Raw genomic sequence first — 26120 nt, 5'->3', positions numbered from 1 at the left:
AGCATCCCATTCGCCTTCCTGACCACCTGTTGCACCTGCAAGCTGGGTTTTTGCGACTCATAAGTAAGGGAAATAAGTTTTCAACAAACACAGTTGGACAATTGTTCTGGCTGTAGGGCCAGAGTAATCAGAGATGCATTCATTCCTGGCAGCATCAGTGAAATAATAAAACAAAAATTCCCACATTTTAATATTTGTTTGTAAAATAATTATAATTTAAATGTTTAGGTTCCGAACTGGAGGACATCAGATTTAAACTGTTCTGAAATATACCTTCAAGTCTGACTGCTGTACAAAAAAAAGCACTAATCTTATTTTAAAAAGTGAGTCAATAATTTTTCCTGGGCAAATAACAATAAACTGTCATAATGTTCAGCAACAAGATTTTTAAATAAACCCAATTGTAGCTGAGCAAATATATATCAAAAGCTGTACTGGCTTACTGTACTTTTCAACTCCACTGCACATTTCTAGAGCCAGAATTGTTTACCTTAATAAGAGTTGGAAATGGTGAAGCATCATTTTCCAAAGGTAAAATCTCAAAATTTGTAGGAATGAACTCATTCTTCATCGGCAATTTGAACTTTCCATTTATGTCTGCATTCTGCCACTTCTGTAAGAATAAAGATAAGCTTCTTTACTGCAAACAACATGGATTAAATATTTACTCATTGTGTGGTGTAGAATCCTGTCATCTTTAAAATAGGATTTCTAGACAAACCAGATTTTACACAAGAATGCTGTGGACTCCCATAGCATTTTTAAGTTTACAGCACAGTTGTCTACCAGATCTAAGATTATTATTGGAGTTGTGATTTGGAAAGTAAATTTTGGTGGCCAAAGTACAAGGTCATCCAATCCCTTGTAAACAAATATGATATATATACACAAATGCTGATCTTCTAAAAAGGCTAGTATGCAGATACAGCAAGTAAATGAGGAAAGTTAATGTTATAATTTATTGAGAGGGGTATTATATACAAACGTAAAGAGGTTATACTGCAGCTGTACAAGGCACTAGTGAGACCACATTTGGAGTACTGTATACAGTATTGGTCACCTTAGTTAAGGAAATATGCAAATGTGTTGACCTCTTTTAAAAGGTCAAACCAAATAAACAAACTCAAATTAAGCAGTTCAGAGAAGGTTCACTAAACTAATGCCTGTAATGGGTGTACTGCCTTATGAGGGAACGTTGGTCAGGTTTAGGCTTGTATCCACTGGACTTGGGAGGAGCAAGAGGTGACATGATTGAAACACTAAAGATGCTGGGCAGTCTTGACAGGGTGGAAGTGGAGAGGATGCTTCCTCTCGTGGGAGAACTAGGGGTCACTGTTAAAAATAAGGGGTTGCCTGTTTAAAACAGGTGAAGCAAAATTTTCTCTTGGGAAGGTTGAGTGTCTTTGGAACTCTTCCTGAAAAGGTGGTGGAAGCAGAATCTTCAAAAGGCAGAGGGAATAGATTACGACTGGATCAGCCACAAACTTATCAAATGTCAGAGCAGGCTCAGGAGGCTGAATGGCTTATTCCTGTGTCTCATTTGTTGTTAAAGCTATACAAAAAGGTCACACATCATGAATGTGAGAAATTAGCATGGTATAAATCATGGTTTTGTAGTTGGTCTTGATAGGCCCATTCTATTAGCATAAAAACCCAATAAAAGGTTTTTCCTCTAAATTACACATTCAAATAAATTTAAAAATAACACTTTGCTGAACTCAAGATTGGTAATGCCACATAAATACTTATCCATTTGAGACTCTAGCCCCAGAATAGCAGCAATATGGTTGACACTTCACTGCCTTCTGAAATGGACTAGCAAAACCACTCAGTTAAGGGCAAATAGGGATGGATAACAAATGCTGGCCTTGTCGTCAGGTGCACCAAATTCCCATGAAGGAATACATTTTTAAAATAATAGTTCAAAATTTTTCACCATGTTCTTAAGTGTGTGAGCACAGAAAACAAATAGGAAAAGACCCTGGATCATAAACTGCTCTGTAGTCCATTAATCACCAAGTTTCCCTCAAATTATTTTAGGATGCTCTGCTGTGTTAAAGGCAATCTATATATGCAAGTTGCATTCAAGACACCATTAGAAAAAAAAACAGCTCCATCTTCATTGCAAAAAAAAACACAACTACATATTAAAACAAAAATCAATGGGTCCAACGTGCTATACATCCAAACCTCATTTAAAATTTTATATCAAATTACTGGCTTTTATGTAGGACACTATTTTAAAGTTGTCTGGCTGTTCATCAATTTCTGTTCAGACATGAAGGGCTGCATTAGATAGAAAATAAAGGCAGCATTTTTCAACCTAAAAGGACATAAAAATTCGTTATTTGTGATTCTCAAATTAACAGAATATTAGCTGTACAATAAACTAAACAAAATATTTTTGACTATATTTTTCCAATTCCATAACTATTTGTTGTACAACTATGTGCATAAATTGTCCAGTGTAACGTGTAACAAAAACAGTACATTACAAAACAGCATTATTGTGTGCATCAACAGAAACTAAAAGGAATTGAACTTCAACTTCAACTAAACAATTTACATCATCTCTACTAGGGTAAGTGTGTTTACCCACCTCAATGACATCAGCACTAATAGCTTCCTGCTTGTAATGTGTGCCATACCATTTCTCCGTTTTGTCAGTTTGCCCTTCAAATGATTTAGAAACCACTGCCACACTGTTGGGGGAAGCACAGTTGAAATGAAGTAATTAATGACTAATGCCATCCCTTCAGATTTGAGACTTGTGATTTATATCATGTTAAACCATTTGGTCACTGTGGAAACTTGGAGCAAGTATTAGAGATTGAAATAATCCAACCAAATTACAACATGCCTGATGACTATGATCCATACTTCTATTTGGCATTGTAGGAAAATGGCAGAATGGTGGAATGCTGGAGGGCAGAGGGAGTTTGTGATATTTAAGTCCAGCACTGGAGTTGAAAAATAAGTGCAATATTTCTTTTTAGAATTTACATTTATTCTATCACTCCGCTTCAATTTTGGTTCGCCAAGCTTCAAATTGAATATGGATGTAGCATAATAGAAGAAAAAAAATGCAAAAAATTTCACTGTATGGCAAATGGAATTTAATGTTGGCAAGTGTGAGGTGGTGCACTTTGGTAGGAATAATGGTAGGAAGGACTATTACTTACGGGGCGAAAAACTGCAGCAGGTGACGGTGCAGAGGGACCTCGGGGTCCTTGTGCATGAGTCGCAAAAACCCAGCTTGCAGGTGCAGATGGTCAGGAAGGCGAATGGGATGCTGGCCTTCATCGCGAGGGGGATTGAATATAAAAGTAGGGAGGTCTTGCTGCAGCTGTATAGGGCATTGGTGAGGCCGCAGCTGGAGTACTGTGTGCAGTTTTGGGCGCCGCACCTGCGCAAAGATATTTTGGCCTTGGAGGGAGTGCAGAGGAGGTTTACTAGGCTGATACCAGAGTTGAGGGGGTTGAGCTATGAGGAGAGGCTGAATAAACTAGGCTTGTACTCGTTGGAGTTTAGAAGAATGAGGGGAGATCTCACTGAGACGTATAAGATGATGAATGGGATGGATAGGATAGAGGTGGAGAGACTCATCCCGCTCAAAAAAGACAGTAGGACTAGGGGGCACAGCCTCAAGATAAAGCGGGGGCGGTTTACAACGGAGTTGAGGAGGAACTTCTTCACTCAAAGGGTGGTGAATCTCTGGAATTCTCTGCCCGTTGAAGTGGTGGAGGCTGCCTCGCTACATATTTTTAAGACGCGGGTTGATGGGTTTTTGATAAGAGAGGGGATTAAGGGTTATGGGGAGAGGGCGGGATTGTGGAGCTGAGCCACGACAGATCAGCCATGATCTTATTGAATGGTGGGGCAGGCTCGAAGGGCTAGTTGGCCTACTCCTGCTCCTATTTCTTATGTTCTTAATGCTGCATACATTGTAAAAACATGTTCTCTGTAATAAAAGTAATTTGATTAGACTGGCATATCCTTGATAGAAATAATCCAGGTGCCTAAATGAAACCAGTCAAAAACCAGTAAAAATAATATATTACTCAACTCAATTTAAATCAGTTCAGATTTCCCAAATAACCTCTAGAGTGAATCTTCCACTCAAGCTTTCCTCCCCAACCACAATAGTCTGGAGTTTGCTCTCAGTGGCAAATGAATGGTGCTCATCATTCACCTCACTGACAGCTGCCCAAAGAGGCTCGACAGAAATTTTCCCATATTCGACATGGACAAGTCACAGCTGTGACTTGTCCAAGAGGTCTTTCAACCAGACTGAATGATCCTTACTGGGACAGAGTCCAAACCAGAAAATAGGAAATAGGTGATTTATACAATTAATTAAGAATGGATTGATTTAAAAAGGGAGAGAGATACAAAGATAAATGTAACAATTACTCAAAATGCTTTTGGTCTTCAACATTTTGAGGGAATGAGACTACACTCTTGTAAACTTACTGTTTCAGGACCAATGTTGCTCAGCAAGAACCATCACACTATTAAAAGCTCATTTCTAAATGCAACAGTATTTATTTTTCATGCAGAACTGGTGGAAAAGTACAACTTAACCTATTACTTACTACCTGTGGAAGAGCAGGGCATTATTGACAGTAAAGTTTGGATTTCTGTGTTGAAATGCACATATGCAGATAACAGAAACTGCTGTCAGAATGTGCTGCTGGCCTTGTCATTAGGACAGCAAAATCTGGCAAAAATGGCCAAATAGATTAGGAACGTGACAATACCCCTACTAGCCCAGTCATTAAACTTAGGACTGGAGTTAAAAATAACATGCAATTATGTACATGTGGAAGTTGAATAAGCAATTAAAAAGGGACCATATATCAGATACAACCATGTTTCTGATGGGTCAGAACATTTACAAATTAATTGAAGAGGCCAGTTCCCAGACATGAAGCAAGCAAGAAAGATCAAAATAAGGGGACATCAAAGCAGTGAAGTTCAGAGATTGTGGGTTTGGAATCACTGCCCAATGCCAAGAAAGAGTTCTAGACAGATGATTTATTTAAAAAATTATACTCAAATAATTTGATAAAGGGTCATGTAACAGGCCTGACAGCAAAGCTGAAATCCGTACAATAAAAGAGACAGTGACAGAATTTATGAAATGACAGGAAAGAAAGCAGTGGTGAATAGGTGCTTTTCAAAATGGAGGGGTTCCCACAGGGAATGGTGTTGGGATCCTTGCTTTTCTTGATGACCCAGATTTGGGTTACAGAGCACAATTTAAAAATTTGTGGGTTATACAATATTGGAAACATTCTCATCTAAAGAGGAAAATGATAACAGACTTCTAAAAATTGGTTACTGGAACAGGCAGCCATGTGGCAGAACAGGTATAACTGGGTGCAGGAGCAGACGACTTGCAGTACAAATAGTTGTTGGTGACAAGGCAGATTGAGAAAGCTGTTAACATGGGCTTTATAAAAAGGGGGCATAAAATATAAAAACAAGGAAATTATGAAGAATCAGTATAAACACTGTTTCTGTCTCATGTGCTTAATTCTGAGCACCACACTAGTAAACGATATGACGGCATTAATAAGGCTGCAGGAAGATTCATGAGAATGGTTCCAAGAATGAGAAACTTCAGTTACAGGAATAGAGCGGTTCTTCTTAGCAAAGTTTAAGAAATCTGATAGAGGTTCATGAATGGTCTGGACACAGCAGATAGGAAGAAATTCTTCTGACAACATGAAGAGTTAAGAACTAGAGGGCACTGATCTAAAATTTTTGTCAAAAGAAGCAATGACATCTGTTTCCAGCATATAGATGTTTCAGGCAGGATGCAGGGGCATGTAAAAAGGGGTAGAGGAGTTGCACTACTGGTTAAAGTAGAATATCACAGCTGTACTGCGCGAGGACACCTTGGAGGGCTCGTACAGCAAGACAACATGGGTACAGGTCAGGAACAGGAAGAGGGTAGTCAGTGTTGGGGACGTACTATAGGCCACCCAACAGCCAGTGGGAGATAGAGCTACAGATACGTAGGCAGATCTTGACACGGTGTAAAAGTAACAGGATTGTTGTGATGGGAGATTTCAACTTCCCCTATATTGACTGGGACTCACTTTGTGCTACGGGAATGAATGGGGCAGAGTTTGTAAGGAGCATCAAGGAGGGCTTTTTGAAACTGTGTGTAGGTAGTCCAACTAGGGAAGAGCCCATACTGGATCTGGTATTGGGGAATGATCCTGGCCAGGTAGTCAACGTTTCAGAAGGGGAGCCGTTTGGGAAGAGTGGCCACAATTTAGTAAGCTTTAAGGTACTGATGGATAGATAAGTGCAGTCCTCAAGTGACAGTGTTAAATTGGGGGAAGATAAATTACAATAATATTAAGCTGGAACTGAAGAATGTAGATCGGGGCAGATTTTTAAGGGCAAATCAATATTTGACATGTGGGAGGCTTTCAAGTGCAAGTTGATAGCAATTCAGGACTGACACATTCCTGTAAGGATGAAGGATAAGTATGGCAAGTTTCGGGAAACCTTGGATAACAAGAGATATGATGAGCCTAAATCAGAGAAAAAAGGAAGCATTTGTCAAGGCTAGAAGCACACAAAGCAAGTGTGGAATATAAAGAAAGTAGGAAGAAGCTAAAGCAAAGAGTAAGGAGGACTGAAAGGGCTCACAAAAAGTCACTGGCCAGCAGGAAAATCCTGAGGCTTTTTACAGATACATAAAGAGCAAGAAGGTAGCCAAGGAGAGGGTTGACCCACTCAAGGACAGAGGAGTGGATCTATGCATGGAACTAGAGGAAAATCGGCAAGGTATTAAATGAGTACTTTGCGTCAGTATTCACCAAAGGAGGACTTGGTGGATGATGAGTCTGGGGAAGGGTAGTTTTGAGTCATGTTGAGATCAAAAAGGGGGATCTTGAGAAACATTGAGGTAGACAAGCCCCCAGGGCCTGATGGGATGTACCCCGGAATACAGAGAGGCCAGGGAGGAAATTGCTGGGGCCTGGAGAGAAATCTTTGTATCTTCACTAACTACAGGGGAGATCCCAGAGGATTGCCAAATAGCCAATGTTGTTCTTTTGTTTAAGAAGGGTAACAAAAATAATTCAGGTAATTCCAGGCCTTACATCAGTGGTCGGGAAGTTATTTGAGAGGATTCTTTGAGACAGGATTTACTCCCACTTGGAAATAAGTGGGTGCGTTAGCGAGAAGCAACAATGTTTTGTGAAGGGGAAGTTGTGTCTCACTAATTTGTGGGAGTTTTGAGGAAGTGACGAAGATGGTTGACGAGGTAGAGCAGTGGATGTTGTTTACATGGACTTCAGCAAGGCCTTTGACAAGGTCTCTCACGGCAGACTGATACAGTACGTGAAGTTGCACAGGATCAGAAGTGAGCTGGCAAGATGGATACAGAACTGGCTTGGTCATAGAGGAGTGTAGCAGTGGAAGGGTGCATTTCTGAATGGAGGGCTGTGACAAGTGGCATTCTTCAGGGATCAGTGTTGGGACCTTATGATTTGGAGGAAAATGTAACTGATTTGATTACTAAGTTTGCAGACGACACAAAGGTTGGTGGATTTGCGGATAGCGACAAGGACCATCAGAGAATATGGTCGTTTAGAGACTTGGGTGGAGAGATGGCAGATGGAGTTTAATCTGGACGAATGGGAGACAATGCATTTTAGCAGGGTCTAATAAAGATAATATACAATAAATGGCAGAATCTTTCAGAGAATTGGTAGGCAGAGGAATCTGGGTGTACAGATACACAGGGCACTGAAAGTGGCAACGCAAGTGAAGGTAGTCGAGAAGGCATATGGCATGCTTGCCTTCAATTGGCTGGGGCATTGAGTTTAAAAATTGGCAAGTCATGTTGCAGCTTTTTAGAACCTGTTAGGCAGCACTTGGAATACAATGCTCAATTCTGGCTGCCACACTACCAGACAGATGTAGTGGCTTTGGAGAAGGTACAGAAATTATCTACCAGGATGTTGCCCGATATGGAGGGCATTAATTACGAGCAGAGGCTGGAGAAACTTGGTTTGTTCTCGCTGGAACAATGGAGGTTGAGGGGCTGCCTAATAGAAGTCAACAAGATTATGAGGGGCATGGACAGAGTGGATAGACAGAAGCTTTTTTCCCCCAGAGTGGAAGAGTCAATAACTAGGGGGCATAAATTTAAGGTGCTGGCTACATTGTGGAAGCAGGTACGACAGGTGACATTTAAGGGGTGTCTTGACAAATACATGAATAGGATGGGAATAGAGGGAGTTGACCCCTGGAAGGGTAGGGGTTTTTAGTTCAGTCAAGCAGCATGGTCGGTGCAGGTTTAGAAGACCTGTTCCTGTGCTGTAATTTTCTTTGACAACAGCAGGAAAATCTTTATGCAACAAGTGACTAGGTTCTGGGGAGTACTACCTCAGAACATGATAGAGACAAACTCAATCAAGGCTCTTCATCTAAAGTGGAATAAATTGCAGAACTACAGGGAGAAGGCAGCAGACAGGACCAGATGGTTCTCTTGCAGAGAGCTGTCACGGACAAGGAGGACCAGATGGCTTCCTCCTTTACAGTAACCATTGTAGAATTTTATAATGCAGAGGCTGCATAAAGCAAATTATTGTTGCCAAACTCAGTAGCAGGCTGTCCATGCATTGAAGGAATATAACAAAAATTAGAACAGATAATGCAAATAAGCTCAAAAGTAAATCAGACAACCAAATACCTCCACAACAGCCATTCACAAAAAGACAATAATCAAAAAACCCAACAGAAGATTACATTTTTTTCCCACTTTCTTTTAAGGCTTCTGGTGAAAGTTGTGCCATCTTGTTCAGGCTGTGTGGCATCATTGTGCAAAAACACTGAACACCCTAGAAGTTCAGCACTTACCTCAATGACATGCACTAAACTCAACAGCAAAAGTTATCACAATCAACTGCTGTAAACTGACTTTTTATAAGAATGGTGTCTCATTATTTCTAATTTCCAATTATTGGAGAGTTTTCTTTAAAAAATTAAACTGTTTTCTTCTGACATTGTCAATGAGTTCAGTATTCCAAATTGGCGCTTGCTAATTCAGATTCTGCATTGCTCATTAACAATTCTGTGATTTATTTCTTAAGACGACACAAGTTGCTGGCCTTGTTCACACAGATTTCAAATATCTGAGAGGGTCACTGCATTTTAGATGGTTGACTGATAGGAATGTACCATTGATAAAAGAGCCAGTTAAAACTATGGGCAAATGAAACCATAATGAATTGTTAGCACTGCTCACTTGCTGATAGGCAAGCAAAATCCATATGCACTGGTAAACAGCTGATTTAGAAGTTACCAGGCTATCTTTGACTTCCTCAGAGATTATTAACTTCAAAACATCAGTAAGACGATATAGGGTTCAAGTTTTATTTCACACTTGCAGCCACTAACAGTACAAGAGTAACTTACCGCACGGTTTCTGGTCTCAGTTTGTCTAGCACCATTTGAATTAAGTCAGCCCTAAACTCTTCCAGCAGGTATTCAGCTGCAAGTACTTCATGAATGGGATAGTACTGGTAGATTAAAAAAAATATATATGACTATACAGCAAGAAATTAACAACGTAATTGCTCATGGGTTGTATAGTCTCATCTTCACAGTCAGCAAGTTGAAGTTTACACAACAAAAAAAGTGACAAATTTTCAGTGCAATCTCGGAATATTGATAAAATCTTCAGGTTCCCCATGCTAAGAATTTGACCGTACAGTGCTTATATATTTCCTTTGAAGTGGGTTATTCAACAAATGACAATGACTACGCATTGGGCAGTACTAGTACGATGGATATATAGTAGCTTTAATACAAAGAACAACCCAGCACGGGAAACAGGCCCTTCGGCCCAACGACTTCCACAGGTTACCTTTGTTAAGCTATACATGGCATGCTGAGAATTTGCAGTTGATATAGCCATAGTTTGCTCAATTACATTTAGCGCTTGTGTTTGATAGTGAGCAAAGAGATTAGAATAAGGTAACCTAATCTCTTATGCCACCTACCATTTTGTGATCCTGCCTGCTGCCCAAGTAGGGAGCGAATACAAACGCATGAGTAGGCACTGCCCAATCTACATGAAATCTCTTACTTTTGGAAACCCTAGATCTCTGCTCTATGACCTCTCTTTGGAAAGCCCAAAATGAGAAATCCTTTAAGCACACGTGCGCCCCATTATTCACATTACACGTATAGAAACAGGCCACCACTGCAAGATCGGAATACTTAAGAACTTCTGCTTCACCTTTGCTAATCCACCTATTGTCCAACCAAATCAGTCACTATGAATCTCGTTAGGATACATTATTGATATAACACTTGAAAAGCTCCCATACAAGTTGTCAGGTACAACGATCTTTACTTGGATACTGTGGACCAGGCAACACATCTTTCCAAAATAAACAGCTCTTATGTTATTCTATGAACCATTGCAATTACTACTTACAACCGTTTAGTTTCATAAGGCCAAAGTACAATACTGAACTGTGACTCAAGAGTAATATGCCCCCAAAACCCTATCTGCTCCACATTCTGAAAAGGCTCCCATGGAATCCTTTCTACATGCTAGTTGGGAACAATTCTTTGTGAATCAGCACTCAGCAAGAATTGTGCTAAATTGTGACTTAGTTGCAAAAAGAATGAAAATGATTTCAAATAGAGACAGCAATGGAAGCATCTATATCTCACTAAGCATCAAAGCCATCAGCTGCTAGGGAGAATTAAGTTTAAAAGGAGGTGCAGGGAGATAGTTTGAAAGTATTTCTTTTTTCTAGCCCCTTCCTTTCTTCATTATGACATTGTCTATTACGTTTGTTGACAGCAACATAATAAACAATTGGCTAATCTTAAAACAACAGTTTTAAAAAGAATGGCAGAAAATAAAAGGAGTAACGTTTTAAAAATAAACATAGCAAACAAGTTTTACATACATGCAACAAGCCAGCAAGTCTTGAAGTGTAGCCACGTGGTCGTTCTTTATCTTTGAACCTAAATGCCATAGCATTTAAATCCTAAATTTTAAAACAATAAAAAGCTATTAATAGTCAGTTGCTGAAGGAACTCAAGATATCCATAAATTACTGCAGGCTTTGGAAACAAAAGGCACTCAAGTCTACATTTCGAAAATGAGACATGGAACAATAGAAAACTGCTACAGGTGATTCTCAGGTTAGGATATACTCTATTGCGGTGTCCCAGTAGTTCAGTTGATAAACACATTGTGTAAATGACTGCAAAAAAAAATTGAATGGCCCAGATCTCTGCCAAGTTATCAGATTTCAGGTGGAGTGACAGAGGGTGCAAAACCTGGCCTCATATCATAGATTCCAAATCACAGTGCCTATCCAATAGTCCCAGCTGGAAAATGCATGATCTACTATCAGTCTTGGACACACTGTCCTCAAAATAGAATAAAATAGCCCATCAACATTCACTGCCAACCACACAAAGAATGGCCACTCTGCCAAATGTCCTAACCATACCATTCTCAGGATCACACTCTAGCATGTCAATACCTTCAAGAAGGGAGTAGGAGGCTGGGTGGGGAATGACAAAATAAATAAAAATCAATTCAAAATTACCTCAAAAAAAGGTAGAGTCAAATTGTTGCTGTTTATAAACATATAGACTGTTATAAAGGAAAAATGATCTGAGGAGTTGAATAATGTAACAGTCTTGCCAAATTCTAGTAAACACTACTTTACTATTCAAAGTGCATTTCATTTCTGAAAATTCACTTTAAAAGTCCATTAATAGATACAATTCTTAATCAAGTTAACTCATTGTTTTAAAACAAAGTCCGCATCACCTCAGTTCTGAGTAAACTAGCTAATCACTTGCCAAACCTATTACCAAATGTATACTCAGTGAAATATTGGCAGTACAAAGGCTACTTTATTTAGTCAATTATTGAATATTGAGCATCCGAGTAGGTCTTTTCCCTGTTTACTTTCTGCAGAGTGTTATGATTTGCAAAATAGCTCAATGATCAATAAAGTCAGATTTTGTTCATTACCTTGCATTCCTCGAAAACCCACTCTTGTGGCCCTTCTGTACGTAGTTTATTAATGTACTGGAACATGTGTAGAATTATATCATCAACATGAACTGCATAATGGTATGGAAAGAAAAGACAGTCACATGATCAATGGTAGCTTCATGGTTACCAAGACTAGCTTTATATTCTAGATTTTATTAATTGAATATAAATCCTACCAATCATCAGTGGTGGTATTCAAATCCATATCCCTAGAGTATTAGTCTGGGACTCTAGGTTATTAGTCCAATGACATTACCACGACACCACCATCTCCCCAAATATTATCTGTTCAAATTAATCATGACTGCACTGCAAGACCCAAAAACATTCATTCTGTCAGTATCTGCTAGCTAAAAATAATTACTGTCCTAACAGTAACATCTGTTCCCATAAACACTACATTAATGCACTGCAAACCAAATACATACTTGGGCAAGTTTCTGAAAATGCAAACTACAGCTCAAATCAAGTACAATTGGAGCTTCATTTTTGCCAAGATTGATGTCAACTGTACTTCAAAGACATCCTTGCTTCAAACAGACTTAACTTCTCTACAATTCAAACAAAACTGTAATAAGCCATCTCAAAACTTTTGATATGCGCTACTCAAGCATAATAGAAGTTTAAAAGAACATAAAAATCACAGTTGCTTTTAAAATGTATACCGTGCTTACCAAGCCCTTCTTCAGTAAGATCCACATTAATGATGAAAAACATAAAACCTTTAGCTCCTTCTTTTTGTCCTCCAACAAGAGTGTTTACCCAGCCTGAAAATAAACATGGAAAAAGCTATAAATCATTTCTTTGAATATCTAAGTGATTCTTTGGAGTTACCATAATAAAAGAATACTGAATAGAGGGAAGAAAAGAGAAATGCTCATATTTCACACTTCATTTAGAGACAGTTAACAAAATTATGCTATATAACAAATGGATGCACGACTACACTGACAACATTGAAAGGAGAATACAGAATACCTACAGTGCAGAATAAGGCCATTTGGCCCATCGAGTCTGCACAACTCTCAAACAGAGCATATTTTCTAGGCCCGCCCCTGCCCTATCTCCATAACCCCATGCATTTACCCCACTAATACTCTAACCTACATACCTTAAGTCACTAAGAGGCAATTAAGTGGCCAATCCACTTAACCTGCAGAAAATTCATATAGTATGTGCAAACTCCATACAGACACAGCTGGAATTGAATTCTCCCTGGTTCTGTGAGGCAGCAGTGCTAATCACTGAGCTGCCCATATTGATGAACTACTGCAAAGTATCATGTCATGTGACATGAGAATGCCACAGGATAATGTCCCAACACATGGCAGCATAATGCAGTGCTACTGATATACTGATGCACTATAAAATATTACACGATGAAAAGCAGTAGTTCAGCATATCAATCCATTAATGCACTGCATAATATTACAGAGCAATAGGGCTTGAACTATAGACTGGTCACATGGTTAGTTCTTGACCTTGCCAAGGAAAGTAAGCAGGCAAGTCACCAAGGTCCATTTGTGCACAAAATAGTGACAGAATAGGAACAGGCAATCACCATGAAGTTGGTATGCCCCTTTTTAGATGTGTGGGTAAGTAAATAAAGAAAGCATTTCAAATATCTAATTTGTAAATTTTCCTGATTTGTAACAGGAGTCACACAGAACTGGGAGATATTTAAATGGAGGCCAGGTGTCTCCTTGAAAAACAGGAAAAGATATAAAAAAAAGGAAAAAAAAAATCTATATCCTGATACGATCAATGAAAACTAAAAATGGGCTTCACTGATCATTAAAGGGTTTCTATGTACTGTTGAAAATGATTTTAGGAAAAAGTGGGGAGTATGGAGGAAGGGAAAAGCATTACCTTTGGATTTGAGTTCTGACAGAAGACTCCCTGGTCCTTCATGACCAATTAAATGTCCAAGGTAATGGCCTGGATTTGATTTGTAATATTTCTGAAGATCTGGTATAGGAAAAGTGACATAAAGATTCCGGATGTCCTTGATAGGTACCACCTTATACAGTTGCTGTAAAACATGTTGCATTGGTGATTATATTAATTCAGACTTCAATTTTTCATGCACATTTAATAGTTTAAAAATTGAACTGCAAGTAACTTTTCATATGCAAATAGCTGTCATCTTAATTCACACGGGTTTGTTTTGCTGTTACAAGGATAGCCTTACGTGTCACACACTTTTTTTGAAGTTATTTGTGCAAGAATGCACACATTACTCTAAATTAATTTTGTTGCATTTACTGAAGCAAACATTTCATCTGTAAAAAATCTCAAATACTGTATGTGCAACAGCTGAGTACATATTCATCATTAAACCGTGATCAGCCTTTTTGTAGCAAAACTGCAGTCCTGCAAGTTAAGCTATTGTAAACACATTGACACTGAAGATTAGTACAATTACTAGCAGTGATTAAAACGTGTCCTGCTTCTTCCTGCTGATCACTGCAATGCTTCCATATTTTCCTCAACATCTTGCATTGAAAAAGCAGAGGAGGAGGGGTGTTTTTGAGCTGGGCTTTTATGAGTCAGCTTTCAAAGCAACCCATTCTCAGGAAATTTTTAATGTCCATTGAAAAATGGTTTTCAAGCATTATACACAGTCAGTAAACTTCATTTGTTACAAACGTGCCATTGTAGGAAAGACTAAAACTTCCAGTGAAGGTACTGTCGTGTGAATCAATGATATGGAGACTGGTTTTTATTCACGATTTGGACCAGTTACCATCCTCAATGGGGCATTTGTAATTTCTGGGAGTAGGACAGGAAAAGCAAGGTTCTTCAGAGTGAAGAATCTTCATAGGCATGCAGAGTCTAAACCAGGAGATAATTAGATTTAAATCATGTCAAGAAAGTTAAGTAAAAATTGGAAAAGATGAGTGATAGAGCAAGCAAGACAGAAAATATATACTTTAAATCTACAGCATATTAGTGAAGGAACAAGATTCCATACCTCTAACAATAAGGCCAACACGGGGACAAAAGCAAAATACTGGCAATTGGGAACATCAGCAGAAAATGCTGGAAATACTCGAAAGGCCAGGCAGCATCCGATAGAAAGAACCAGCTATCATTTCACGTCTGCGACCTTCCACCAGAATGGAGGAAAATTAGAAACACAATAGGTTTTGATGAAGTGGGGGAGGAGCAGGAAAGAGGAAAAAAGTGGTCTATGATAGAAAGGTGGGCAGGACAATTGAAATTGCCAAAAGATTTAATGATGCTGAGAGCAAAGGAGTGGGAACGGCCCAAGCCTGAGGTCTGAACATAGGACAGCAGCCATTTGAATGCAAGGATTACGAGTGAATCAAAAGAATTGGACGAGCAAAAAAAACAAACAAAATGATCAGGGCTAGGATCTAAAATTTAACTCAATGGCAAACGCAGAAAGTTATGAAATACTTGAGTTTAAAGAGGAAGTGCTCAATCTTGCGTTGATCTTTGCTGGAACATAAAGCAGGCCAAAGACAGAAAGATCAGAGTGGAAGCAAGATGAAGAATTGAAATGACAAGCAACAGGAAGCTTAGGATTATGCTTGCAGACTGAACAGAGAAGGCCCACAAAGCAGTCACCTTCCCAGGGAGACCAAATGCAGACCAGGTGAAACGTCACCAAAATGCACTAGTGGGTACAAAAAAAAATCTGAAAAGATTAATGCAGTGTTAGCCTTTGTAATGAGAGCTGGAGTTCAAAGTGAAGGAAGTTTTGCTCCAGCTTTACAAAGCAGTGGTCAGACCAAATGTGGAGTGCTAGGTACAGTTCTGGACACAGCACTTCCAAAAAGGATAACATTAGTTTTGGAATATTTGGTGAAAAATGTTACAAGGTCCCAAGTAATGAGGAAAGAGTATATGAACTGGGCTTGTACTCCTTGATAAGATTTCTGATTTTGAAAGGAATTGGTAGGATAAATGAGGAAACATAGGACCAGGAGACAACATTAAAATTAATGCTGGCCCACCAAAGTAGCAGCTACCAGCTCAGTTAATAATGAGGTTATCAAGCTTTTGTTGCACAGGAGTATAAATGGACACGGAATCGAAATGGGTTGATAGAGGCAAGTTACAAATCAGTCGTGATCTGATTGAATGGAGACATAGGTTTGGAGTTCAAATAGAATTGTTCCTCTTCCTAAAGCTTTGAAGGGGTCTTCAGTGACAATGGGCTGAGGCAAAGGCAGTTATGCTTTTGGAAGAGGTCAACAGGATCAGGAGCTCAGTTCAGGGTCAGAAAGGATTCTGTGGTTATAAATGGTTTCAGGCTAAGGAATGGGATAGAGTTGATGGTAAGCTCATGTCTAAAACTGATAGTATCAGCCGAACTTCAGGAAGACTGGAGAAAATTCAGTCCATTCAAGGTTGAGGTCAGATTTAAAAGTTAATGACAATATGAAGGCAGTGAAGGTGGTTAACAGAATGGTAGAGCTGTGTGCCAACATACATGTCAAAGCAAACCCCATTTCAGTGCATGACATCGAGAAGCAGCATGTAGATAAAGAAGAGGGGCTAAGAACAGGTCTTGAGCTCCCAGAGCAACAGTGCAGGAACAAGAGAAGCGTTGCTTCTATGATTTGTCTACAAATTTCATTCTCAAATTGCGTTGCCCCATCTAGCATTTTCCAATATATTGTTATTCCTAGGGTTGGTCATTTTGTGGTTCAATCCAAAGGGATTCCTTATGACCAATTCACCATTTCACAGCTTAGTATAGCTCAAATATTGTTTCTAATGCTGCTAACTTTGTTAGGTTTCTTTCTCTCCTATACCTGTTTCTAATTTAGATTAATAACTTAGATTTGGGGCCAAATGCAAATTTAAACAAATACCAAACTAGAAGGGACACCTGAACCAGTGATGGAATTAGGAAGCAAGATTAATAAAACATTTGTGTGTAACAATGAAAGACTACATTTACAAAGATCTGTACATCGGAGATTTAAAAAAAATCAGGAGCACATTAGACTCAAAAGATAAAACAAATGCTGAACTGCACAGCCAAAAGCAGCTTGATCTGTGGTTTCACTCTCAGAGTTTGAAGATTACAGCTTCTTATTTCAGTCTAGGATTTCAGGATGGCATTCGACCAACAATTTAATACTATACTGAGGGAATGCTATACTCCAAGAACTAATCTCTTCAATACCGATCGCTGCATGAAGAACAACAAAGTATTTTCCAGTCTCCTGGCCAACATTCTTCTCCCTAACTCCACTAAAACCAATAATTTCTTGTATTGCCATGCACAAAATAACTCCTGCATCCAGTTACACAATGACTGTACTTCAAAATAATTCATGACCATGAAGTACTTTAGACTATCCAGAGGGGTGCAACAGGCAATTCATGCAATTCCTTGCTCGCTCCATTCCAATCAGTGGTGCAAATGGCAGAGTAAAAGATGATTAAACGATAAAGCACACTGGTCAGGCGACACCAAACAATTTGCCCTGTTGTTATGCCATCAAAAAGGAAAAATAAATGATAAACCATAAAATCCCTACAGTGCAGAAGGAGTCCGTTTGGCCCATCGAGTCTGCACCGACCACAATCCCACCTAGGCCCTATACCTGCACGTATTTACCCTGCTAATCCCCCGGCACTAAGGGTCAATTTATTATGGTCAATATGCCTAACTTGCACATCTGTGGATAGTTTAGAGAAAAGCAGTCATTTGTCTCTAGCGTCAAAAAATTGTTTTGAGCAATCAGGAATCTTGTACTCGTTAGAGTTTAGAAGAATGAGGGGAGATCTCATTGAGACGTATAAGATGATGAATGGGATGGATAGGATAGAGGTGGAAAGACTCTTCCCGCTCAAAAAAGACAGTAGGACTAGGGGGCACGGCCTCAAGATAAAGGGGGGGCGGTTCAGAACGGAGTTGAGGAGGAACTTCTTCACTCAAAGGGTGGTGAATCTCTGGAATTCTCTGCCCGTTGAAGTGGTGGAGGCTGCCTCGCTAAATATTTTTAAGAAGCGGGTTGATGGGTTTTTGATAAGAGAGGGGATTAAGGGTTATGGGGAGAGGGCGGGAAAGTGGAACTGAGCCACGACAGATCAGCCATGATCTTATTGAATGGCGGGGCAGGCTCGAAGGGCCAGATGGCCTACTCCTGCTCCTATTTCTTATGTTCTTATGTTCTTATGAATCGTAAGCTTCTGATCTTTCAAAATGAGTTGTATTTAGGACTAAACTTTTTTCTGTTGTTTAACCCAGTTTGTAGAGCCCAAAATTGTGATACAAATAGAAATGCTTCCATAGCAATGGAAGGTAAACCTATGATTGATGCCAGGAATTTCTCTTTAATGTAAAAGAGAAAACCTCAAAAGTGGATTTCTGGGTAGTGCAGCAAATGCAAAAACAAGTTAAGCAATAGTTGGATGCACTAGAGATTGGGTCAGTAATTGTAAGATCTTTCAGGAACACTCAAAATGAAACAATTGGCCTTTATCGTCTGTAGCATCTTGAGTTCTCTAGTTTCCATTTGTCAGACTCCAATCATTTCCAAATGCAGAATTCTCTGACAGAGCAAGAGGTGGTGGTGATGATGGGCAGACAACACCACATGAACCAATATTTTTGGCCTCACTTTTGCAAAACAATCATTGACCAAGATTCATTGACAGTGGTCACAGAGGAACACAACTTCTGAAAATTATAGGTAAAGTAGGACAGATGGTAAAAAGTGTCAAGACTATGTAGAAATTCACTGGCAAGCATTTTCATCTGGAGTTCTGTTAATGATGTGGCATACAATTAAATGTTTTCAGCACAAGAGGTGGTACTAGGTCATCATAAGCGCCCCAGTTCTTTGCCAAATTGAAGAAGAATCCCATTTCCTTCATCTCTCCATATTTCTTCAATTCAACTTGTTATCCAATTTTTCTCAAGAATGTAACAAGTTTGAATTTGTCCATGCTTTGCAAAAAAAGCAAAAAATTTCTCTTAACTTTCTCCCTCAAGGCAATTTTGAACTAAATGCTTTATTATCAATTCCCAGAACCTAAGAAAATCAGTTTTTCCCTATTCGACAGCTCTCAAAATATTTTAAGCATTCAATAAATCTTCCCCCCTAACTTTAGTTGCAAATGCCTAGCATCATTTTCATGGATTTATGCTCCAAAAGTTCAATGGCTTTAATGTCCTCAGTATGTTAGGCAACACAAAGTACTTTACCTGATATCCAACTTATGGCATTACAATTTTATTACATTTTAGTTTTTAAACATTTCCTAAAATACCATTTTATGGCTCTGTCTACCTTCACTTACAAGTAACAGTTTTTACATGGTTACTGTTAGCTTCCTTATCAAATACCTTTTGAAAAACAAGCTTATCGCACTTATTACATTTAACTAATTAGACATTGTCAAAATGCTCCAACAAATTTGTTAATGGTTAAATATAGCGTTCAGAGGAAATCTCACAAATGAGTAATACAATAAAACATAGAAAACAGTACTTCCATTCTATGCTTGAATATTTACAAGAAGAAATTTAATATAATTGCAATGCAGGAATTGCAAATCTTATGCAGAATATGTTAGAATCATAGTAGTCTTGCTGGAAAATGCATGCGATTAATCCACTATCAAAAACATCCAAGCTAGGCACCCGATTTGAGAGCTAGGCGATTTGTCAACTGCCAGTCCATTACTTCCCTTTTAGGCACTAAGTGTGCAGCCATGTGTTCAAATTCTAAGACACAAAATACAAGTTTGAGACTACAAGTAGTGTCCTGACATCCATTTTTGAATACTGAAGTTTTCTCCACCTGAACCCCAAATAATAATTCATATTAAATTCCTAGTTGAGTGTCCTGGCAAAGCTTCATAAGAACATAAGAACATAAGAAATAGGAGCAGGAGTAGGCCATCCAGCCCTTCGAGCCTGCCCCGCCATTCAATAAGATCATGGCTGATCTGTCGCTGCTCAGTTCCACTTTCCCGCCCTCTCCCCATAACCCTTAATCCCCTCTCCTATCAAAAACCCATCAACCCGCTTCTTAAAAATATTTAGCGAGGCAGCCTCCACCACTTCAACGGGCAGAGAATTCCAGAGATTCACCACCCTTTGAGTGAAGAAGTTCCTCCTCAACTCCGTTCTAAACCGCCCCCTTTTTATCTTGAGGCTGTGCCCCCTAGTCCTATTGTCTTTTTTGAGCGGGAAGAGTCTTTCCACCTCTATCCTATCCATCCCATTCATCATCTTATACGTCTCAATGAGATCTCCTCTCATTCTTCTAAACTCTAACGAGTACAAGCCCAGTTTATTCAGCCTCTCCTCATAGCTCAACCCCCTCAACTCCGGTATCAGCCTAGTAAACCTCCTCTGCACTCCCTCCAAGGCCAAAATATCTTTGCGCAGGTGCGGCGCCCAAAAATGCACACAGTACTCCAGTTGCGGCCTCACCAATGCCCTATACAGCTGCAGCAAGACCTCCCTACTTTTATATTCAATCCCCCTCGCTATGAAGGCCAGCATCCCATTCGCCTTCCTGACCACCTGCTGCACCTGCAAGCTGGGTTTTTGCGACTCATGCACAAGGACCCCGAGGTCCCTCTGCACCGTCGCCTGCTGCAGTTTTTCGCCACGTAAGTAATAGTCCTTCCTACCATTCTTCCTACCAAAGTGGACCACCTCACACTTGCCAACATTAAATTCCATTTGCCATTTCCTGGCCCATTCGCCCAGCCTATCTAGATCCTTCTGCAGACTCTCCACACCCTCCGCACAATTTGCCGTTCCACCAATCTTGGTGTCATCAGCAAATTTCGACACTCTACACTCGGTTCCCTCCTCCAGATCATCTATATAAATGGTAAAAAGCTGAGGCCCCAGCACCGACACCTGGGGCACTCCACTAGTCACCATCCGCCAATCCGAATAGCACCCGTTGACCCCCACTCTCTGCCTCCTATTTGACAACCAATCCTCTATCCACGCTAACACCCTACCCCCAACTCCATGTCCCTTGACCTTCTGCAATAACCTCTTGTGAGGCACTTTGTCAAACGCCTTCTGAAAATCTAGAAAGACCACATCCACCGGCTCTCCTCTATCCACCGCCCTAGACACATCCTCATTAGAACTCCAGTAAATTTGTCAGACACGACTTCCCTTTAATGAAACCGTGCTGTGTCTGCTCTATCAAGCAATTCCCTTCAAGATGCCTCGCGATTTCCTCCTTAATGACAGATTCTAACATTTTACCTACCACAGACGTTAAACTAACCGGTCTATAATTCCCCGCCTTTTGCCTGGCACCCTTCTTAAACAACGGCGTAACATTAGCCGTTTTCCAATCATCCGGCACTTCCCCGGAATCCAGCGACGTTTGGAAAATAACCACCAAGGCATCCACTATCACCTCTGCCATTTCTTTCAGAACCCTCGGATGCATTCCATCCGATCCTGGGGACTTGTCCACAATCAGACCCTCCAGTCTGTCGAGCACCGCCTTTCTACTAACAGTAATTAAGACCCTCCAGTCCTACTACCTTTCCATCGCTAACACCCGGCAAATTATTCACGTCCTCCTCCGTGAAGACAGAAACAAAAAAGTTATTCAATACCTTAGCCATATCCCCATCCCCTACCACTAGGTCCCCTTTCTCATCCTCTAAAGGACCAACATTCACCCTAGCCAGCCTCTTCCTTTTTATATATTTATAAAAACTCTTGCTATCCTTTTTTATATTAAGCGCTAGCCCAGCTTCATAGTTTCTCCTACCCTTCCTTATCAACTTCTTTGTCAATCTTTGTTGACATTTAAACCTCTCCCAATCCTCTTCTCGCCCACTACTCTTAGCTACTCTAAATTCCTCCGCTTTTAGTTTAACACTTTCCTTCACCTCCTTCGTTATCCACGGCTTATTACCTCTCCTCCTACTATCCTTTTTGACCATCGGAATAAATTTCCGTTGAGCACCAAGAAAGATCTCCTTAAAGATCCTCCACTGCTCCTCAACAGACCCTCCCTCCAACGCGCTCTCCCAGTCCACATTCGCCAATTCTTCTCTCATCCTACCGTATTCCCCTCTATTCAAACAAAGGACGCGTGTCCGGGAACCCACTTTCTCCTCCTCCATCTGCACCAGAAACTCCACCATACAATGATCACTCTCCCCAAGAGGATCCTTCACCACAAGGTCCCTAATTCTACCCGCTTCATTACATAGCACCAGATCCAAGATAGCTCGCTCCCTCGTCAGCTCCAACACACACTGTTCGAGGAAACTATCCCAGCAGCATTCCAAGAACTCTTCCTCGAGCCCCCCACGTCCAACATGGGTCGACCAATCAATATGCAGATTGAAATCCCCCATAACTACGGCCGTCCCATTCCTGCACGCCGCACTTATTTGCGTGTTAACAGCCCGCCCCATCTCCAGATCATTATTCGGGGGCCTATAGACGACACCCACCAGCGTCTTCCTCCCTTTGCTGTTCCTAATCTCCACCCACAACGATTCCACCCTCTGCTCCTTGGCTCCAATATCATCCCTTGCTACCACCGTGATGCTATCCTTAATCAGCAGAGCTACGCCCCCCACCTTTTCCCTCCTGCCTATCCTTCCTAAACACTTGATAGCCCTGTACATTCAGCTCCCAGTCCCTGTCACCCTGCAGCCACGTCTCTGTGATGGCCACCAGATCGTATCCATTTGTGTCGATCTGCGCCATCAGCTCATCCACTTTATTCCGAATGCTTCGTGCATTCAGATAAAGTGCTTTCATCCCAGCCTTCACCTGGACCCTATTTGCCGCAACGCCACCAACTATACTCACGCCCCCTACTCCCTCTATTATTGGGACATCCTCGGCCTCTTCCCTTACATGTATACTCTCCTTAACTTTAGACCTCGTAAGGTCACCTACCCTCGCACCCCCCCCCCCCCCCTAATTAGTTTAAAGCCCTGTCTACAGTCCTCTTTACTCGATTCGCCAGCACTCTGGTCCCAGCACGGTTCAGACCAACCCCATCCCGCCCGAACAGGTCCCACCTACCCCAATACTGGTGCCAATGCCCCATAAATTCAAACCCATTCCTCCCACACCAATCCCTGAGCCATCCATTCACTTCCTTAATCCTGTCAACCCTACGCCCATCTGCACACGGTTCAGGCAGTAGCCCAGAGATAACCACCATGTCGGTTCTACTTTTTAATTCCATTCCCAGCTTTTCATACTCCCTCCCCAGATCCTCAGTCTGCATTTTGCTTACGTCGCCGGCACCCACATAGTTTCTGTTAAAATTGTCACACTAACAAGAAAGTAATACCTTTTTCTCGTGACTTCACAGATCGCCACTAAAAACATTACAGCCAATTTCTGCTTATTTTCCAAACTGCATTAAAAAAAGTATACCCAACAAACCCCAAGCTTCAGTCATTAACAAGTTTCAAAACCGTGTTAAGCAAACTGAAAAATGCACTTGTCGTTCATAACTGTGAAGCTTGCTGATTAAAGATCTGTACAAAGATAAAATTTATAAATAACAAGGAAAATTTTAAAGAGAGGGGTTAAAAAAAAAAATTAGCAAAGTCATACAACTACCTTCAGGTGCTCTTCCTGGAAAGGATGCTCAATATATTCTGGGACAGGTAAATGTTTGTTTTCCACCTCAGCAAATAGCTTTACCACCAGGTTAGTCAGCTCATCCAAGGATTCTGGAACCAATATAGATCATTTGAACATACAAGTCACATTTCACATTGTTAACATGAAGCTCCAAGTCCTATCTTTGACAACTGCTGTAAAAATCCAGGTCAGTTGCAGCCATATTGCTTGAATTTAACTCTCCATTTCAAAGGTTATCTATTCTTAGCAGAAATTACAAATCCATAGAGGGAGGAAGAAGTTTAAAACACAACCATAAAAAGCTACTTCTCCTCAGTCATTAGTTTCTCAGTATCTCACCAACTGAGCTGGTCTGAAGTCATGGTTCTCACTAACTGGTGTGGAATTAATTGATTGGTGTGTCCAATGTCGTGGCAATTGTATCCTTTGAGAATTATCTTAAGTCAATTAAATTGCTAAACATAGGTATCAGTATTGGATCCAGAGTGTAAATACAAATAGCTGCAATAAATGGGTGTGGAGAAGAATAAAGAATAAAAATGTATTTAGAAGGTAAAAGAACAAGCTTCTGGATCAGTCCTTCAACATTTTTGATTAAGAAGATTAACAGTGCCCGATCAGCAACAAAACTAGGGCAACCAAGCAGGAAAAAGGCCTGATTCAAGCTTTCATAACAGACTGAAATGTTACACGAACATTAAAGTAAAATCTCCTGAGTGTTACTTTAACATAAGGGGATGTTCTTCTTGAAAAAAAAAGAGTAACCTCTTGTTCATTTTTATCTTACTTCCATTTAAGCTATTTTTATACAGTTAAATTTATTTCTACTAGCCCTCACCCACAGTCGAAATTTGTGTATCATGGCAATGTTTAGCTAGCAAAACCGATCTTCAGAACAATTGAGATATACCAAAAGCAACTCCATTTACAAAATAAGATACCAAGTTTCAATGCCATTTCTGTTAATGATGGGAGCTTAACTGGCTCTCAGCTGGACATCAAAACATAGGTATAGAAGTAACAAAATGCATCTTTTTTATAGTTCAGAAGTTTACTTAGTGTCACAAGTAGGCTTACATTAACACTGCAATGAACTTAGTGAAAATCCAAGTCGCCACACTCCAACACCCGTTCCAGTACAGAGGGAGGATTTAAGTGTGGTTAATACACCTAACCAGCACGTCTTCTGGATTGCGGGAGGAAACCCGAGTACCTGGAGGAAATCCACACAGACACAGGGACAAAGTGCAGATTCCGCACAGTGACCCAGGCCCTTGGCACTGCGAGACAGCCGTGCAAACCGCTATGCTGCCACCATGCCACTATACATGTTCTGTTTCTTTAGGAAAAAAAAGTTATTTACAGTATCCTGCTGTTTTAACAACAAACTTTTTTTAAATTGGGATTCATCCCTTCTAAAGTAGGGAAAGTAACATCTGTGTGGAGTTTGCACATTGTGTGTCTGCGTGGGTTTCCTCCCACAGTCCAAAAATGTGCAGGTTAGGTGGATTGGCCATGCTAAAATTGACCCTTAGTGTCATCAGGTCTAGCTAGGGTAAATGCATAGGGTTATGGGGATAAGGCCTGAGTGAGATTGTGGTCTGTGCAAATTCAATGGGTTGAATGGCTTCCTTCTTCACTCTAGGATTCTATTCCATGATAATTAGCTGCCACGGGAAATCCTGTTGTGTATAAAACCTCATTTCAAATCTAATTTGGATTTCTGAATCTGTAACTTGCTTTTAGTCAAACCAAATGCAAATAAAAATAGCTTAATCAATTGTACCAATTAATCGAAGATATCAATTTACTGAAACTCAAATCTAGCAATGTACCTCCAACATCTAACCCTCTGTCGCTCAAATCAGTGGAATTTTCTTTGAGAAATGCTGACACAATCTTGAAATATAATTTAGTTCAAGTACTCGATGTCCCAACAAGGAACCATAGGCAACTCTGCTTATGGTTAATTTTACAGCAAAATAAAAATTAGGAAAACACATTCAAATCTTCAGACCACCTCCAATGTTGGAGGCCATGACCTCTTCCATACTGCATTAAAGTATTCAACCATATACTCACTCAACCAGTAATTAATTCCCAAAAGAGGAAAAATAGATTAATTGCTAGTGGTAAACTGCAGAAGCAGAGAAATCAAATTACTAGTTCTTATTTCATAAGAAAGACGATTTTAGATATCGTTAAAAAGCAAAGTAGCAAGCACTTAAGTGCAAGATTTACAGTTTGAATACAATATTAGTTCCCATAAAATAATTGGTGTATGCTATCACATGTTCTGCTTGTCACTGTTACTTTCTAATAATGGTACTGCTGACTCCTGACAAATATGCTTCAAGAAATTTCAGGTATTATTTTCTCTCAAAAATGTTAGAATCCTTGATAGATGTGGATATAAGGGCCTGAACTTCCAATTCAAGTCAGACGGTCACT

The 26120-nt window shown here is 40.1% G+C and overlaps 1 protein-coding gene across 4 annotated transcripts in view; it reads right to left on the bottom strand.

The window, feature by feature from the left end:
- ide (insulin-degrading enzyme) overlaps nucleotides 1-26120 on the bottom strand; it is a 123098-nt gene that overhangs the window by 69973 nt on the left and 27005 nt on the right. For all 4 annotated transcript variants that reach the window (XM_080205563.1, XM_080205566.1, XM_080205564.1 and 1 more), the window contains 8 exons: nucleotides 23646-23758; nucleotides 13937-14099; nucleotides 12742-12834; nucleotides 12044-12135; nucleotides 10959-11039; nucleotides 9448-9551; nucleotides 2600-2702; nucleotides 491-613 (listed from right to left, as the gene is read on the bottom strand). In XM_080205563.1, coding sequence (XP_080061689.1) covers nucleotides 491-613; nucleotides 2600-2702; nucleotides 9448-9551; nucleotides 10959-11039; nucleotides 12044-12135; nucleotides 12742-12834; nucleotides 13937-14099; nucleotides 23646-23758 — 872 coding nt within the window. The remainder of the gene's footprint in view (nucleotides 1-490; nucleotides 614-2599; nucleotides 2703-9447; nucleotides 9552-10958; nucleotides 11040-12043; nucleotides 12136-12741; nucleotides 12835-13936; nucleotides 14100-23645; nucleotides 23759-26120) is intronic.

The sequence above is a fragment of the Carcharhinus amblyrhynchos genome, chromosome 17 (genome assembly GCF_965287045.1).
Source record: "Carcharhinus amblyrhynchos chromosome 17, sCarAmb.v2.hapA, whole genome shotgun sequence".
Classification (NCBI taxonomy): domain Eukaryota; kingdom Metazoa; phylum Chordata; class Chondrichthyes; order Carcharhiniformes; family Carcharhinidae; genus Carcharhinus; species Carcharhinus amblyrhynchos.
The sequence above is the reverse complement of the archived record's forward strand: the minus strand, read 5'-3'. Positions and strand labels throughout refer to the sequence as shown.